The sequence below is a fragment of the Diospyros lotus genome, chromosome 4 (genome assembly GCF_014633365.1).
Source record: "Diospyros lotus cultivar Yz01 chromosome 4, ASM1463336v1, whole genome shotgun sequence".
Lineage (NCBI taxonomy): Eukaryota > Viridiplantae > Streptophyta > Magnoliopsida > Ericales > Ebenaceae > Diospyros > Diospyros lotus.
Window position 1 is genome coordinate 3,516,320 of NC_068341.1, and position 16,798 is coordinate 3,533,117.

The following is a 16,798-nucleotide window of genomic DNA, read 5'->3' on the forward strand; positions in this document are numbered from 1 at the left end:
TTAGAACTAACAATGGTCTTGAGTTCTGCAGTAGAGCCTTTGATACTTTCTATAATGATCAAGGTATACTTAGACACAAAACAGTTAGGAACACTCCCCAACAAAATAGGATAGCTGAACGAATGAACAGAACCCTACTTGAAAAAGTTAGGTGCCTATTATTCACATCTAACATGTCTAAGTCATTTTGGGGTGAGGCTCTATCTACTGCAGCCTATTTAGTAAATAGAAATCCTTCTGCTGTTTTAAATTTTAAATGCCTTGAGGAAAATTGGACTGGTAGGAAGTTAAATTTAAATTACCTAAGAGTATTTGGCTGTGAAGCCTATGCTCATCAGTTTGAGGGTAAACTTGAACCTAGGTCTATCAAATGTGTGTTTGTTGGTTACCAAGAAGGTACCAAGGGATATAGGTTATGGGCTAAGGAATCTGTTGGAGTTAAAATCATAATCAGTAGATATGTTATCTTTAATGAAAATGTTTTCCCTTATAAGACCATTAACCAAAAAGAAACAAACACTCAGCAAAATCTAGATGATTTTGTTGTGTTAGGGGGATCTCAGATTGAGGTGGAGCAACTAGCAGGAAGTAATGACTTGCCAGCTGCTCCAGCTTCATCTGAACCTAATCCCAAATGTTACCTTGCCTATGTCTTATGATGAAAACAGCTTTGATCATGATGATGATAAAGAGGAATAAGAGGATGAACCTGAGATTGAGATGGAGCATAATAGCTCACCTCAAGATCTCAGTGGCTATCAGCTTACACGTGATAGGAACATGGGGGTTTCTAAACCCCCTACAAGGTATGCTTACTCAGACTTAGTGTACTGTGCTTTAATTGCTGGAAAAGAGTTGAGGAGCAGTGAGCCAACCTCATATGAGGAGGCTGTCAGCTCCAAAGACTCTGTTAAATGGCGTCAAGCCATGGATGAGGAAATGAACTCCCTCAAGGTAAATGGTACCTAGAAATTGGTCCCGAGACCACAGAAGTAGAAATTGATCTAGTGCAAATGGCTATTCAAATTAAAAGAAGGTATGTCTCATACTGACCCACCTAGATACAAAGCTAGATTAGTTGTTAAGGGTTTTACTCAAAGAGAAGTAATAGACTACAATGAAATTTTCTCACCAGTAGTCAAATTTAAGACCATTCGCATGATACTTGCTGTTATTGTTCAATTTGATTTAGAATTAGAACAGTTAGATATCAAAACAGCTTTCCTACATGGTGATCTTGATGAATGTATTTATATGGTTTAGCCAACTGGTTATATTAATCAAACGCATCATGAACATGTATGTTTACTGAAAATTTTTTTGTATGGATTAAAACAATCCCCAAGACAATGGTATAAAAAGTTTGATAGCTTTATTCTAGGGATTGGTTTTGAAAGAAGTCAATATAATAATTGTTTATACTTTATTATCTCTGGTATTCCTGTTTATCTACTGCTACATGTAGATGATATTCTGATAATTAGTAAGTCCAAAGAAAAAAATTAGTGAATTAAAGTCAATGTTAAACACTAATTTTGATATGAAGGACCTAGGACCTGCTAGGAAAATTCTAGGAATGACAATAGAGAGAGAAAGAAGTAAATCAACCTTGAAAATTCATCAACATGACTATCTTATTAAAACTGTACAAAGATTTGGTATGCAAAACTGTAAAACTGTAGGAGTTCCTTTAGCTGGTCACTTTGCCTTATCTAAATCTCAATGTCCCACATCTAATTCAGAATTAGTTAAAATGGAAAATATCCCCTATGCTAATGCAATCGGAACTGTTATGTATTCAATGATTAGTACTAGGTCGGATCTAGCATACTCAATATCTCTGCTTAGTAGATATATGTCAAATTCGGAGAAACCATATTGGGATGCATTGAAATATATGTTAAGGTATATTAATGGATCTGTAGACATTGGGCTATGTTATAAAAGGAGATTTGATACTCTTGATCTTGTGGGATATGTAGACTCTGACTTTGCAGGTGATAGGGACTCAAGGAAGTCAACCATTGCATACTTTTTCATCTTTGGTGGAAATTGTATCAGTTGGAAATCCCAACTTCAGTCTCTAGTGGCTTTGTCCACCACCGAGGCTGAATATGTTGCTGTGACTGACACTTTCAAAGAAGCAATATGGCTTCAAAGCTTAATCAAGGAGATCTACTTGCTCCAAAGCAAAGTGATGGTGCTCTCAGACAGTTAAAGTGCCATTCACCTATCTAACAACCCGGTATATCATGAACGGACCAAGCACGTGGAGGTAAAGTATCATTATGTTAGAGATTTAATAGCTAATGGCATTGTGAGTATTTTGAAAGTGCCTACAGAAGATAACCCAGCTGATATGGAGACAAAAGTCTTAATTACAACCAAATCCAAGCATTATTTGCTACACATGGGAATTGGTTGATTTAATCAACCAGAGCCACGAAGGTGAAAATTGATGCATGTTGCATTTGAGAGAATCTGGATTCACCTATAAGTTTGGTGCTTCAAGATGGAGATTGTTAATAGTGAAGCTCCAAACGATGTCGTTGGGTTTATGCTAGTTGGAGGATCACATGCAGCAACTGTAGCATGCCATTTGGCAGCTGCTGGATGGTAGCACGTGGCAACCATCAGTAGCTCCCTGATGGCGCCTGATTGCCCTATCTTACTTGATCATATTCCTTGCCCGCTTGCCATTTCTGTTGGAATAATCATCGTGCTTGCACGATTGAATCCCAGTATTTCATCCATGTTTTATGAGGCTTGATCCCAGCCATCCATTAGTGTTTTTAATCCCGCCCCTCGGGATGTGAACCAGCCCAGACGAAAGAGACAAAAAAGGTGAGGAAGGAAAGAAACAAAAAGAGGGAAAAGAAAGATCAGGAGAAAGAAAGTGAAGTCTTCGCCTCCGGGCTAGAGTTTTCTTTTTGGTTTGGTCTCTGTTTATTTTTTGTAAAAGATCTGTATAGATTTCGTTTAATGGTTCGATAGGTTTTGCCTTTGATCTGTATTAAATGATTATTGGACAAGTTTTGATTCTCAAACCACTGTTTGTACAGAGAGATTAAGAGGGTTTTATGTGGGTGTATTCTCCGATTCTATTCTTAGTGCAATGAGCTCTTCTCACTAGAGCTCAACGTGAATGTAATCTTATTTTGGGTGAACCACGATAAAAAATCTTTGCCTACTTGTCGTTTTGCTTTTCTGCTTCGTTTTTGCTCGATGTATGTATGTTTATGCTCCCTGTCTTGTTCAGCGTGCGTCTATGATTGAAACTATTGTAAGACCCTAAGATTTGTGTTATCAGTTCGCAACACACTTCATAAATAGATTTAGCTTCTTTTTCTTCTTCACAATATTCAAACACTGACCAGTTCTAGCAAAAGTGGTATCATTTGGAACAAATGCAAGTTGTTCTCCATTATTAAGTAGATGATCATGTAATTATTATTAGCAGCAGCAGTCACATCACAAGATAAGAGGACAAAGAGAACAGAACAAGCAAGAAGTCACATCACAAGATAAGAGGACAAAGAGAACAGAACAAGCAAGAAGAAACAAGCCCATCTTCACCTACAACAACATACACCCCCAATTGATGCCGCGGACAAGAAGAGAAGACTCAAAAACACATAGGAGCCTACTAAGGAACACACTACTCCCGCCATTAGATGGCGCACAAAGCACCAGTTCTCGTCACCAGACGGTTCTGGATCCCTCTGCCAGTGATAATGAGGTCAATCATGGAGTCTAGGGCTTCTTATCAAAGAGACGAATGACCTGCAAAGAATGTACTTCATTAGCAACAAAAGCATAACATCGATCTTTGATGAATACTAGGTCGGAGCTTAGATCCTCTTTTTAACATTTAAATTCTTGGGGTCATTCAACAAAGGGGTCGACAGGAATTAACCGTCCACAATCAATCATCATTATAAGGCTCTAACGACAGATGCAAGAGTGTGTTTTTATCTATGCATCACCAAGAATTCAATGGAGCTTTCATTGTAAATAGTGTACCTTGTGATAGTTGTCGGTATCAAGCGTGTAGCGGTGAGTAACTCCAGCAGTCATAACAATCAAACCCCCTTTCTTTTGCCAGATGCGAATCCACTTACCTTCGCGATCCTTGACATCAAAATAACCTTCACCGGAATACTAAAAGTCAGATCCAGCAGAGGTATAGATATGCAGCGAGACAATCAGACAAATGTTAACTAATCCTACCACTTCCTGCAATACAGAACCGGGTCTTGTCCTCATGGCCGGTGCGTTCTTCGAACCAGCTCTTAAGTGTTTCCTCATAATTTGGCAACACCTCTGGGGAGACCTCAACTATATCCTGAGAAAAATTGCAAAAATCCTGTTAAAAGAATACAATAGGCAAGCATGCAGACTCATCCCTGCTCCCTGGAGAGGAGAGTATAAAACATTTGGAAGAAAAAAAAAAAAAAAGGATAAGAAACTAGCTAAAACATCCCACATTGGCCAGGAGTGGAATACAAATGAGATGAAACAAACACAAATTAGTAGATAGATTGGAAGGTAAAGGATTTATGTTAACTAACTGAGTAGGTGTATCCTTGGGCGGCATAAACTTTCTTGTACTCCTCATCATTTTCATAGTTATCAGCATCCAGGGTCCAGTTGAGTACTCCCAGTTCTACAAGCACAACAATCAGTTAACGATCAAGAATGTGCAGATCTAGTAAATTTAGTTATGATGTTGAATACTTGATCCTAAAGTGCGTTACCTCTTAGTTCCTCTGGGGTCACATACTTCGGGGGATTGACGTGATGGGGAAGCCTGTAGTCTTCGGTATTGTCGTCTATATACCATGCCTGTATGGCTGACTCCTGTAGAAAACACGAACATTAACCTTTGTTAGCATTTTTAGATCAATAAATCTTGTGTTCCAACTGGATAGTGCAGAGATTTATGCATGTTTCACTTGTTTTGGGAGAAAAATCTAGCCACATTTGAGAGGATGTTGAGGATATAAACTCAACTATCTCAATATGCTGGGCCCTTCTGTTTTAGCAATATCATACATTTTCTTCAAAAAGTTGGAAAGTGATGGCTATGAGTTCAAAACGACTAAACGAATTTCCATGTGCCATTAGAGCAACAATACAATCTACCGTATTCCCTGCAGTTTCCTCAATGAATAAAATTTGTAAGAATTTAATGTCTTCCACTTCATTTATTTCCTTAACACCCCTTCATATTTTCCACAGAAAATCCAAGAGTGCAATATGGGTCAAAACGTAAACTAGGACCACTAGGAAATCTCTGCTTCTTAGGGAGACACATTGAAGCAATGGAATTTAATACTTTACATATTGTAGCAAAAGAAACTTAAATTGAATGAAGACCACACAGCAGATATTCCCCTCCAAGAGGACAGATTGCAGCCGCCAAAATTCATTGGGCTTATAAAAAAAAAGGTCAAATCCATCAGACACGGTGGTCTATCCAAGAGAGGCTGAGTTTGTGTCTATTTTTGGCTAAATTTTGCCCCCAATTCTTCTTAATTATCATAGTAAAATATGAGTAAACAAACAAGAAAATCCCTCCCCTGAAATTTCTGCGAGTTCCATCCCACCACATCGACCAACAACTGATTCATAAACTACCCAGAGATCACTTAGCAGAAACAAAACATGAAAACCCAGAGATCGGTGCAACCCTTTGACAATCTTTACCATGAATCACTACACAACCAGTAAGATTAGTTAACTAATCAGATAAGTTCCACAGTAAGATTATGCTCGAGAGTACAAATCGTGAGAAAGAATAAAAAGCACAGAATCGGGGCACGCGCGCACACACATAAGGAAACATTAGAGAGACGGAAGGAATATCCGTTACCTTGGTTGCAGACGCCATTGCACTGATCTCCGCCTTGCTAATTCCTCTCTGTGAAACGCTCTAAGCTCGCCACTGCGTTGAATGATCAGAGCCTTGGGATAGCTTCCTGTTATATAGAGACAAGCGGCCAGAGGGACACCAGGGATAGCTTTTTAGTCATTTTGACGGGGGAACACGTGATTGGTGACTCTGTCCAAAACTTAGTACTTGTAGGACCACTACACGCATCCTAAAAACCATTTTGAGGTTTTAGTTTACATAATGCTCTTGGAAATCGCAGTCGAAAATTTTATCTTATTAAATAAAATAAAAAATTAAATCCAAATTCTAACTTCTCCTATCCAAATCACTCAACTAATACGAATCCCAAAATCATTTTGAACTTTATAGGTGGTACCCCAAAATCATTTTTATCTTTATAGGTGGCTCTTCCACTGAGGAGGAAAAAGAAAAGCTCGCTCTAACGCATAAATTATGTGCAGTATGAAAAGACAAAAGAGCCATGATAGTACTCAATTATTATAAAATAGGCCACGTGAACCCATGCGGTGTGACCAGAAGGGGAGGAGTCAATCCATACCAACTTCTTATTAATGTACAAGTCTTTCTGATTATTCCATCATCTGAAGGTGGGACGGCGGCAACTGGCTCCTTCTCATCTCAGCCACTCTTATTTTTATTCATTTTCAATTAATTCAATAAATTATGTTTGTACATATATATTTATTTATAAATAAAGGTAGTTGCTGCGAACTGGTAACCCTTTGCTATGATATCCACAATTATGGATGTTATTGATTTACAACATATCTTTAAATATTAGAAATAATTGTTGTACTTTTTTAAAAGTCAAGAATAGTCTAATTTAAAATTATTTTAAATTTTAAAAATAATATTATGTGTAATTTTTCCTCCACTCCTTTGAATCGATTTAGAAGTCAAAATTATAAATTTTATTAAAATTTCAAATTAAATTTAATCGTAAATACCCTTATCTAAAACACTTCCACTCTTATGTCACTTTATTTGACAAAAACCTTGTTGAGTATAACGTAATGGAGATACATTTTTATAAGTTAACAGTATTGACGGTAACGGCAAGAGTTTGTGTAATTGGTTATTAAATAAATATATATATATATATATATATATATTAGAATATAAGGACTTAGTCTGGTAACGGGTCCATGTTGATGGCAGCATTATACTTATCACTCTAGGTAGGAAAATAAATTAAATAATATAGTTGAAAAGAATCTTTATACGAAAAATAGTAATAAAATAACGTGATAAGGACAACTTGGGTGTGACAAGTTACTTTTATAATGAGAATTTTCTTTTGAATGCAAGGAGGTTTTCAATTGTCTCACTCTCACCACCATGGACTCAAGACTTTTCATCGTCCTTATAAAAAACTTTCAAAAAAATAAAAAAACCTTTTCAGCTAGTATAGACAGTCTGCTGTATGTATTTAGAAGGGTAAGATATTGTCAAATTGTGAATTTAATTTTATATTCTTGTGATATTATGCAATTATTTGTATTTATTCAAAGGGTCAGATTTCAAATTCAATTAGTGAGAAATTTGTCCATATACATAGATTGAGATTAAGATAGCTCGTGAATTTTAAGGAGAATAAAATGATAAACACTAACAAGTGTTTATAATAAGGGACTCTCTAATTTTTTATATTATAAAAAAAAAAAAAATTACACTAGAAAGATAATCTCATGGGCATGTGCATTATCGATCGGTCCCTGAAGCAAAATTACTGAGATTGATGCACTGTGTTGAGGCACTAGCTACATAGATCGCCAGCTTGTTTGAAGTAGAGTAGACTGATCAAATACGTATTATTTATTATTATTATTAGCCAGAATACAAAGACATTAACAACACAACAACCCAAAAGCAAATTTAATTAGTCTTCTCTCGAGACTCTTGCTGCTACAACAACAGTTAACACAGCCCACAGATCAGATCACCAAGAAGCTATAAATGATCGCGAGGTCTCTTATGGTGGAGTAACAAAGAGTCGCATCACCTGCAAATTAATTAAGCAAGTTCAAATTAACTAACTAATCCTGAGAGGTAGGGTTTAGCTGTAAAAATATTTGTATAATCGATGCAAAGAAAGTAACCTTGTGAGTGTTGTTTGTGTCGAGGGTGTAGCGGTGGGGAAGTCCAGCAGGGAGGACAATCAAGCCACCTTTCTTTTGCCACACGCGGACCCACTCGCCCTTCGGGTCCTTCACGTCGAAGTACCCTAAAATTAATTAACCAGAGAAATTAAAACTCGTTAATTGCAGTAGGGGTGGAAGAAAGGGAAAATCATTTCATTTGGGTGCAATCCAATTCAAGTAATGGTACCACTTCCGGCGAGGCAGAAGCGGGTTTTGTCTTCGGCGCCCGTGTGTACGCCGAACCAGCTTTTGAGCTTCACCTCGTAATCTTCCATGTTACTCTTGGAAACCTCCACTAGGTCCTGACCCACCCAAAATATATGGCAATGGCCGCATACCGTTAGAACTCCGTTTGGATTATCATTAATATTAAAATTTTGCCTGCTTAGCTTAAGCTTGGCTATTCTATTTTCTTCCCTAGTTTTTCTAGCCAAGTAACGTATCCTTTCCTTCAAGGAATCTCACCAAACAAGGCCTTCCTTCACTCTTTTTTTTTCTTTTTCCAAGTATTTTTCCTGTTGTTGTTAAGTACTCAAAAGTGGATACTAGCAAGTATATATGAGATTGAATAAATTTAAAATGTCAAGACAAAGAGTGGGGCGTGATGATCACAAACCGAGTAGGTGTATCCTTGGGCTGCATAAACTTTCTTGAACTCCTCATCTGTTTCATAGTTATCGGCGTCCAGCGTCCAGGTCAAAACTCCCATTTCTACCAAGAAAGGAGTTCATCCTCAATAAGCCGAAAATCTGTCAAATTCGGTGCCTGAAAGTAGTGTTAATTTACCTTTAAGCTTGTCCAGGGTCACATATTGCGGCGGATTGCGGTGGTGGGGAAGCCTCTGGTCTTCGTCGCTGTCGTCAATGTACCAAGCCTCTATGGCCGACTCCTAATTCGCGTCGTCATCATGTACGAAACAGTAACATCAACAACAAGTAAGAGCAGACTACAACCTCTCTACAATTACAATTTACAGAATCACTCTTATGAATAGCTTCTTCTTAAAATCAAGACTCTATTCGGCTCGATCGGCAGATTAAACCCTTGCTAAGCAGCCTAAGCTAGTTCTAACAACAGAAGGATGAGGAGGATACACGAACAGGACATGACTGGAATTAATTACCTTGGCTGCAAGCGCCATTGCTCCGGTCTTCGGCTAGCTTCCTCTCTCTGTAAATCAAAAGGGTCCTTAGCTCTCCGTCGTTAGATAATCCGAGCGTCGAGACATTCAATTTATTTATAGAGAGATATATACCAGAGCAGTGGAATGGAATGCAAGGGAGACCCTTTTAAGTCATTTCACATGCAGAGGGGTATGACCAAAAGGACAAATACGCCGTTGTATCATTTTTCCTCTTTTTTTTTTTTTCTCAATTTTATAAGGCACCACGTGAAGCAGCGATCAATAATTCCTATTATATGATAAAAAAAAAATCGTAATATATATATGGAAGATATTTTGAATAATTATATTAATTATTATCCAAAATATTAAAATTGAATTTCTGAATGACATCTCAAATCTGAAAATTGCTTCGTCTTGACACTCAGAAATCAATTTGTCGGATTCACGTGAGCACGTGACGCTGACCACGTGAACCCACAGGGTAATTTTACAATTGTTTCATTATTAAGGTAAGCCCCTTGTGTGGGGCCCAATAGTCAATTTATATTGTAGTCTTCATCAAATTTAACTCTTGACAATTTAAAGTTAAAATGAATTTTAAATAGTTTACCGAAAGGCATTATATCTAAAGGTGTCTTTGTTAGTTGATCTGGTTAATTAACATGATCATCAAATCAGCATTTTTATTACTTCTAATAAATTATAAGGAGAACAGAATTTAACATTCTGGAGAGAATTTGGTAAAATGGAAAGGCATTTACTCAATTAAAGAGTTATAAGAATATTTAATAAAATTTAATAAAAAAATATAGAACAATTTATAAGAGTTACATGAGATAAGGTCACGAATGAAGTGACTGACGAACTAAAATTTATGTATTCACTCAAACTAGTGAGATTAATATGATATGACATTGTTATTTTTTTTTTTAAATAAAAATTCATTAAAGAAGAAAAAACGCAAAGTGTTTATAAGAAAAAGTAAGAATATATCCAGCAAATACGAAAATTATATAAACTGAGAATAAAAGCTAAACAAGAAACAATAGAGAGCTACATGACTATAGCTGAAAAACCTCGAACATACGAGGTAGAAAGAAACAGAGAGAAACAAATAATAATAAATCGCCTCCTTAAAAGAGAGAAAGGGACAAAAAGAATACTAAAACAACTCTATGGAAGCCCATCACATGCAAAGGCCTCCAATCAACAAAGACATCCTCGTCCTGGAGAGGAAGGAGGCAAGAGCAGGCGGTCTAAATCCATGGTAGTAGACCAATTGATTTCGCAGCGGAAGGAAAAGCTAAATAAACAGAGTCATCAGAAAACCCACAAGCACGACACAATAAGGAAGGAAGAAAGAGACGGGGCAGCAAGGGGAATGGGGAGGAAAAGGAGGCAGGGGGTAGCTAAAAGGCTTATGGGGAGAAAGAACTATACAAAAGTTTGATTGGTTGATTGGTTGCTCCTTTCTATAGGATTAACATGTTTCAAGCACCAGCAGCATCAACAGCTTGATTGGTAGCTCCTTTCTGTACAAAAGTTTCAACATACTCTTTCCTGCAAGAAGAGTCCTTATGGGTTAATCAAAACATTAAGCATAGTTAATTAATTGTTAATGGGATTTGAAGAAGTAAGCATGAGCAAGATCATACCTAGCAGGCAAATGATCATGGGGCCGATTATATGGAGTCCGAACTGGCTCACCAACAAAGAGCCGCATTGCCTATAAAAATACAACATCATAAATAAAAATGATTAGCGTGTTAAAATTTATATATGAGTTCAAGCGTTATTACTTGCACTTTATAGTACCTTAATATAGTTGTTTGTATCCAGAGTGAAGCGGTGGTAAATTCCAGCAGGAAGGGCAATCACCGCCCCTTTCTTTACCCAGATTCGTATCCAAGCATCATCACAACCCCTCACATCGAAGTAGCCTTCAGCATGAAATGAAAATTAGATGGCCAGAATAGTATAGCAGAGTGGAAGAAAGCATTAAAAGAAAAAAAATAAAAGAAATCAACTAGGCTCATATACCACTTCCTGCAATGCAATAACGGATCTCCTCGTCAGTGTGGAGATGTTCCTCGAAGAAATTTTTGATCTTTTCTTCATAATTTGGCAACTTCTCTGGGCAAACCTCAATCATGTCCTGAACCAAAGCTTGAGGCTTCAGTTTTGATCGAATGATGCATGCGATGGGAACACAATCTATATATCTAGAGTCACATAGATTGATAGAGAAGAAGAGAGAGAGAGAGAGATGAACAATAGATTGATAAAGAGATGCCCGACAAACCATGTAGGAATATCCGCGTGCTTGGAGAATTTTTTTCAGCTCTTCATCCGTTTCATAGTTGTCAGCATCTAATCGCCAGCTGAGTACTCCTAGTTCTACTACAAGTTAAAACAACAGTTCATGGTCTAAGAAGGCGGCACAGATTTCTAACATTTGACGATGAGTTAAAGGCATTAAACTATAAGAGGCCTACTGTACCAGCAAGTTGATCTAGAGTCACATATTCCTCAGGATTGCGGTGATGGGGGAGCCTCTGATCTTCATTACTGTCATCCATGTACCATGCCTGAATGATTTCCCCCACGTAATCCTGCAGGAAGCAAGAATAATGTTTAAGCCTAGACCATCAGAGCATTGCCCTTCTCTTTGCCAAGCCTGGATACCTTGTTCACATATCACATACTTGGGAGAAGCTCTCCAGACAAAAACACGTATTTAGTTAGATGATTTGTGAGTAAAAATGACTACAACGCTATAAAACAACTCCATTTTATTCCCATCTTAATCCTAATTTTAATGGCCATGCCTCATGATTATCATCTTCATAGCAATATATCAACCTTTTCTCCAATTTCAATTCCAATTAGGTGTGACACTCAGTTGACCTCTAAATCAAAATCTTTAACAACGATCAGCTGGGAATACTTTAACAAAGATGAAGTTGATTTTCTGCTAAAGGGTACATTTTGCCCCCTTGCCATCCCCCCACCATGATACTTTGTGGAGGAGAATGGCAGTAGTGTGTTATTCTGAGGATGCATATTGCAACAGAACATTTGAAAATCTCAAAAATGGTAAGATGGAGAACTTAACGAAAACAGATAAATAGGATGGAGAAAAGGAGAACACACACACACAATATTAGTGGAGTTAAATAGAGTCATGTAAGCATGTAAGGGTAAGCGCACCCAACCACCACTCTGGGCAATTGCTGATTGAAGGAGCCATATTCAAACATGGACTTGTTTTTGAAGTCATTAAAGCATCCTAAAATCTAGTCCTACCTATACAACACCATACGTTCACATTCCAGTGTCAAATTCCACGCGAGTTAAAACTGTGGAATGCTTAATTTTGCTCATATAAAGACAACAGGTAGCCAACAGCTAGTCCTAAATCATATGATCTTTCTGCGTGAATTCTGGACGATGATAAAGAACAACCAAGTATTCAAAATTATGACTTGGGCCAAAATTACGGGCATTTTACTTCGTGTGCTTGGCCCAAAAACAGAAAACATAAAATAAGAGGAAAAATACGAACTACCACCGCAACGGAGCATCAAAGCTAAACTCAAGACCCGAATCCGATGTCGGATAATCAAATGCACAATCAGAGTATTCAAATCATAACATAACATGAACAGAGCAACGATTGAAGGAGAATTGGAGTCAATTAGCAGATTACAATCTTGAAACATGTATTCTTAATGTAAAACAAACCAGTTGTTGATAATCTAAACTCAAGAAGCACTGTGTTGGCGTTAAACAGACATTGATCGTTACAACCACCACACAACTTTGAGAAAAAAGAAAAAAAAATGGAACGAAGAAGGAATACCTTGCAGAAACTGCCCATCTCTCTCTAAAATTCTCTCTCTCTCTCTGAAACTTCTGCGAGCTCTGAGGAAACGCAAGAAACTCGTTTGAATTCTGTTGCCGCAAAAACGCATATATAATATGCATGGAAAGACGATGATGCCCCGCCAGAAATAGACCGGCTCCATGCCACGGCGTCGGCGGGTCCGGATTCGATGTACCGTCGGCCCAACCGAAGGGGAACAGTTGAGGGTAGCCTGGTCATTTCACATGAGCATACGCAATCCGTGACGACGTGTGTCGTTGATTTTCTATTTTGCTCATTTTTCAGTTGCCACCACCTTTTTGTTTTCTTTTATGGGTACAATTTTAGTGTTTTTGAAATATTTTTATTTTTAAAATATTAAAAAAAAGTAAGGTCATTTTTATAATTTTAAAGATATTTTAAGATTATTTTATAATATTAAAAATATATTTCTAATTTAGAAATGTGTTTCTATCCATGAAAAAGTTAAAAAACAAAATAATTTCTTTTCTAACTTAAAATTTTTACTTTTTTTTTCATAATTTATTTTAATGTATTATGTAATTTATATTTATTTTTAAATTAAATAACTAAATTTTTATATTAAAAATTATATTTATAAAAAAATCTCTTATATTTTTTTATTTATGTGTTTTTTACATTTTTCTTATTCTACTTTTTTGAAAAATGCTAATTCCTCATTTTCATTTAATATCATATATATTTCATGTTTTCATTTTCATGCAACCTAAATTAAGAATTTTTATTACATAGTGTCGACGTTCGATTTCGGCCGACCGTGATTCGTTTTGGGCCGCGGTGAGTCAATCCAAAAATACTGAGAAAGGAGGAAAACCCCCCCCAAAATTCCAAGCGTGTACACCAGAATCTTTTACGTGGTTCGGCCAGAACGATGCCTAGTCCACGGCCGCCGTCTGATTATTCTCTCAGAGTGGCGGTATCTGATTATTCTTTTCGTCCCTGCCCCTCATGGTCTCTTTGATTCCCATTTATATTGAGGGGTTTTTACAATTTAGATAATATATAAAAATACAGTGATTGTATAATGGGGGACAAACAGTTCTTATCGCCTTCAGTGGGATTCTCATTACGAGGGGCATGGGCTGTTACAGATAAAGTGATCGGACCCTACCTCTGACTTCTCAGCAGCTTTGCCACTCATGCGAGCTGGAGGTTTTAGGCCAGCGACCTGGATGGGCCAGCGATCTGGAGGATATTTCAGGAGTTCGTTAGTCGATTACTTGGAGCTCGTTGGGGGATTACCGGGAGCTCGCCATATGCTCGCTTTACGAGTTCCGGATCTTTGGTGGAGGCTGGACTTTCCTTGACGAGGTCGTCCGGGCCTTCTCGGCCTTGGGTGATTGGGCCGGTCTATCGGACCGAGTCTGGCCCATGCGGGATGATGCGGGAAATACATATAACATAAGCCCCCCAGTTCGAGGCGCGATCTTCCCGCGAGGAACTGACGCGTGCCAGCTGTTCTTCCATCCCTCCGACTTCTGCCCAATCACTTTAAGTCTCGTCGTTCCACGCAGCACGCTTTGTCAGCAGCGCATTTAATGTGCGCCCCCTTCCCATTTCTGCGCATGATTACGCCCGTGGGACCCACAAGCTGTTGTGCGGCCGCTGGATGCGGAGCATGTGATAAGTCGTCATTTGATCCGATGGTTGGGATGGACCAGGCCGTTAGTATAAATAGTGGGGAGTGTCCACCCGCTTCTTCTTTCACGCTATTTTGAAAACTCCCTCAAACCTTTGCCTCCCTGCTTTCTCTTTTCTCTCTCGAGGCCTCCATTATCGCCGTGCTTTCAGACGTCTGCCGTTCTCATCCGGTGCTTGGTATAAGTCTCCATTCAGACGTTAGGCGCAGCTTTTAGGTAAGTTTGTCGTGACTTTCTTTTTCTTCTTGTGAGGCCGTCCACCGTCGATTAGCCGTCGGTGGTTTCTCTGACTTCGTCGATCGATGTCATTCTCATTTTTGGAGAAACGACACGATTCAGTTTGGCGTTTGCTGGGCCTTTGGGTCCAATGACCTTAGGATTAGCTTTTCATGGAACACTGGGCTTGCGGCTGCAGCCCCTCCGCCCTAGGCGGTACCCCTTTTGCGAAGCGCTCGGCTTGGAAGACCTAGGGGACGTTTTAGGGTTTTTCTTCTAGTTTCTTGAGGTCTGGTTCGCAACTTGCGACCTGACTGTTCTCTCTTTTCCTTTGTAGATGTCCGACCAACACCGTGGAAATTCAGGTCAAAAGCGCTGCAATTATATCATAGGAGAAAACGACACTTCGAGCTCCGAAGATTGTCTCATTATGGAAGGCCAAAATCTTGGGGGTGCAAGCTCGGGGTGCAGGGAGGTCGCCGTCCCGACCTCTTGGGAAACCGAGCTGAAGGTTCAAGATCTGATCGCTGGTGGGAGTGCTGATCTTGCGGTCTTCAAGAGATTCTCATCCAAGGCCAAGCCTCACGAGGTGATGACTTGTGCTCAGGAGTTTCGTCTCCCCAGGACCTGCCGAATATACATCCCTGCTTCGAGCTCCCATGCAGCCTACCCGCCAGCCAATTTCATAGCTATTAGCCCCCAACACCTCGAGTCTGGCTTTAGGTTCCCAATGGCCCCGTACCTTATTGCCCTCTTAAACGACGTCAAGCTCGCCCCCTTCCAACTAACACCGAATTCGTATGCCCAACTCATTTCTTTGGCCGTCTTATTCCTTATAAACAAGCTTCCTCTCCCTTCGCCAAAACTGATAAGATTTTTATTTTCTTTCAAAAATGCCAAGGACGGGCTGTATTACCTGGCAGCTCGTCCTTCCCCGTACAAGGCCGCCCTTCCTCAGGGTAAAGCAAAGGGGAAGTCCAACGTGGGCAATTACAAGTCCAGTTGGTTCTTCGTGTCTTGCCCTTCCCTTTCTCTACTTAGGAATTGTAGCTTCGCACTGACCCCTGGTAAGAGAATATGAGCTCTCATAAATCTTTCCTTTGTTTCGAGAGTGCTTGTTTTAACTAGCTCATGCTTTGATGCAGATTTTGGGGGGAAGAAACCGATTTTATCGACCGAGGAGACTGATATCCTTGGCAAACTTGTGGCTGCGGAGTCCAGTTCGGAAATTCTTGAACTTTCGGACGAGCTACTTCGCGAATACGAGCTCGCCCCTCCTCTTGGCACCGAGACTATCGAGGGAGATCATTTCAGGGACTTGGGTGTGGAGATTCTCCCTTCCGGCTTGCAGGTCGCTGAACCGAACAGTTCAAGAGGGGAAGCCGACCAAGACGATAATATGGTTGATCTCGAGCTCCTCCAACCGAAGCGTCATAGGGCGAGGTCGAGCACTACGTCCTCTATGACCCCGAGCTATAGCTCGCGGGATGGCAGGTCGGAGCAGCCGCAGCCGCAATCACGCCCTCAGCAGCAGCAAACCCAACAGCCGCCGGGGGGGGGGCAGCAGGAGCAGCGGCAAAGAACACTGCCCCGTCAGCCCCAACAGCCAAAGCAAGCTCATCTGCAGCTGGGGCATCGGCCCCCTGCCTCCCAAGACCATGGTTCGAGTGGAGCCCGTGGGAAGGAGGTCGCAGTGGAGGTTCGAGACGCTCCTGCCGCCAGCTCGAAACGGAGATCGGACCAGCTGCAACAGGGGGAGGATATCAGGGCCAAACGGGTCAGGGTCAGTGAGAAGGAGCTGGCTGTGGAGGCCCTGCCAGGAGGGGTCTTTGTTGGTCCCCTCCTGGATTC

The 16,798-nt window shown here is 39.7% G+C and overlaps 3 protein-coding genes across 8 annotated transcripts; all 3 read right to left on the reverse strand.

Annotated features, from left to right (window-relative positions):
- Positions 1 to 3,424: 3,424 nt before the first annotated feature.
- On the reverse strand, positions 3,425 to 6,042 carry LOC127799895 (acireductone dioxygenase 2-like). The gene is made up of 6 exons (XM_052334156.1): positions 5,876 to 6,042; positions 4,758 to 4,860; positions 4,572 to 4,666; positions 4,231 to 4,345; positions 4,024 to 4,148; positions 3,425 to 3,783 (listed from the first exon to the last, which is right to left on the reverse strand). The coding sequence occupies exons 1-6, from the start codon at positions 5,891 to 5,893 to the stop codon at positions 3,754 to 3,756; spliced, it is 486 nt and encodes a 161-aa protein (XP_052190116.1). The 5' UTR covers positions 5,894 to 6,042; the 3' UTR covers positions 3,425 to 3,753.
- Positions 6,043 to 7,714: 1,672 nt separating this feature from the next.
- Positions 7,715 to 9,349, reverse strand: LOC127799896 (acireductone dioxygenase 2-like). The gene is made up of 6 exons (XM_052334157.1): positions 9,182 to 9,349; positions 8,845 to 8,947; positions 8,675 to 8,769; positions 8,246 to 8,360; positions 8,017 to 8,141; positions 7,715 to 7,919 (listed from the first exon to the last, which is right to left on the reverse strand). Exons 1-6 carry the CDS (start codon positions 9,197 to 9,199, stop codon positions 7,890 to 7,892), a joined length of 486 nt encoding a protein of 161 aa, XP_052190117.1. The 5' UTR covers positions 9,200 to 9,349; the 3' UTR covers positions 7,715 to 7,889.
- An 827-nt stretch (positions 9,350 to 10,176) lies between these two features.
- On the reverse strand, positions 10,177 to 13,220 carry LOC127799894 (acireductone dioxygenase 2-like). Of its 6 annotated transcripts, none has more exons than XM_052334152.1 (7): positions 13,047 to 13,219; positions 11,685 to 11,796; positions 11,487 to 11,584; positions 11,225 to 11,357; positions 11,000 to 11,124; positions 10,840 to 10,910; positions 10,177 to 10,744 (listed from the first exon to the last, which is right to left on the reverse strand). In XM_052334152.1, the coding sequence occupies exons 1-7, from the start codon at positions 13,062 to 13,064 to the stop codon at positions 10,675 to 10,677; spliced, it is 627 nt and encodes a 208-aa protein (XP_052190112.1). In that variant the 5' UTR covers positions 13,065 to 13,219; the 3' UTR covers positions 10,177 to 10,674. The 6 variants fall into 6 exon arrangements, with proteins under 6 accessions (XP_052190112.1, XP_052190113.1, XP_052190114.1 ...); XM_052334153.1 differs by having other exon boundaries at positions 11,487 to 11,581; positions 13,047 to 13,217; XM_052334154.1 differs by having other exon boundaries at positions 11,225 to 11,339; positions 13,047 to 13,214.
- Between the last annotated feature and the right edge of the window lie 3,578 nt (positions 13,221 to 16,798).

Excerpts from the sequence above, each read along its gene's own strand:
- LOC127799895 (XM_052334156.1), bottom strand. Across the intron at positions 4,346-4,571 it reads CCCAAGGATACACCTACTCA|GATATAGTTGAGGTCTCCCC; the intron begins GTTAGTTAACAT and ends AATTTTTCTCAG. Across the intron at positions 4,149-4,230 it reads GTTCTGTATTGCAGGAAGTG|GTTATTTTGATGTCAAGGAT; the intron begins GTAGGATTAGTT and ends ATTCCGGTGAAG.
- LOC127799896 (XM_052334157.1), bottom strand. Across the intron at positions 8,142-8,245 it reads CTTCTGCCTCGCCGGAAGTG|GGTACTTCGACGTGAAGGAC; the intron begins GTACCATTACTT and ends AATTAATTTTAG. Across the intron at positions 7,920-8,016 it reads ACACAAACAACACTCACAAG|GTGATGCGACTCTTTGTTAC; the intron begins GTTACTTTCTTT and ends ATTAATTTGCAG.
- LOC127799894 (XM_052334150.1), bottom strand. Across the intron at positions 11,125-11,224 it reads TTATTGCATTGCAGGAAGTG|GCTACTTCGATGTGAGGGGT; the intron begins GTATATGAGCCT and ends TTCATGCTGAAG. Across the intron at positions 10,745-10,839 it reads CATGATCATTTGCCTGCTAG|GAAAGAGTATGTTGAAACTT; the intron begins GTATGATCTTGC and ends CTCTTCTTGCAG.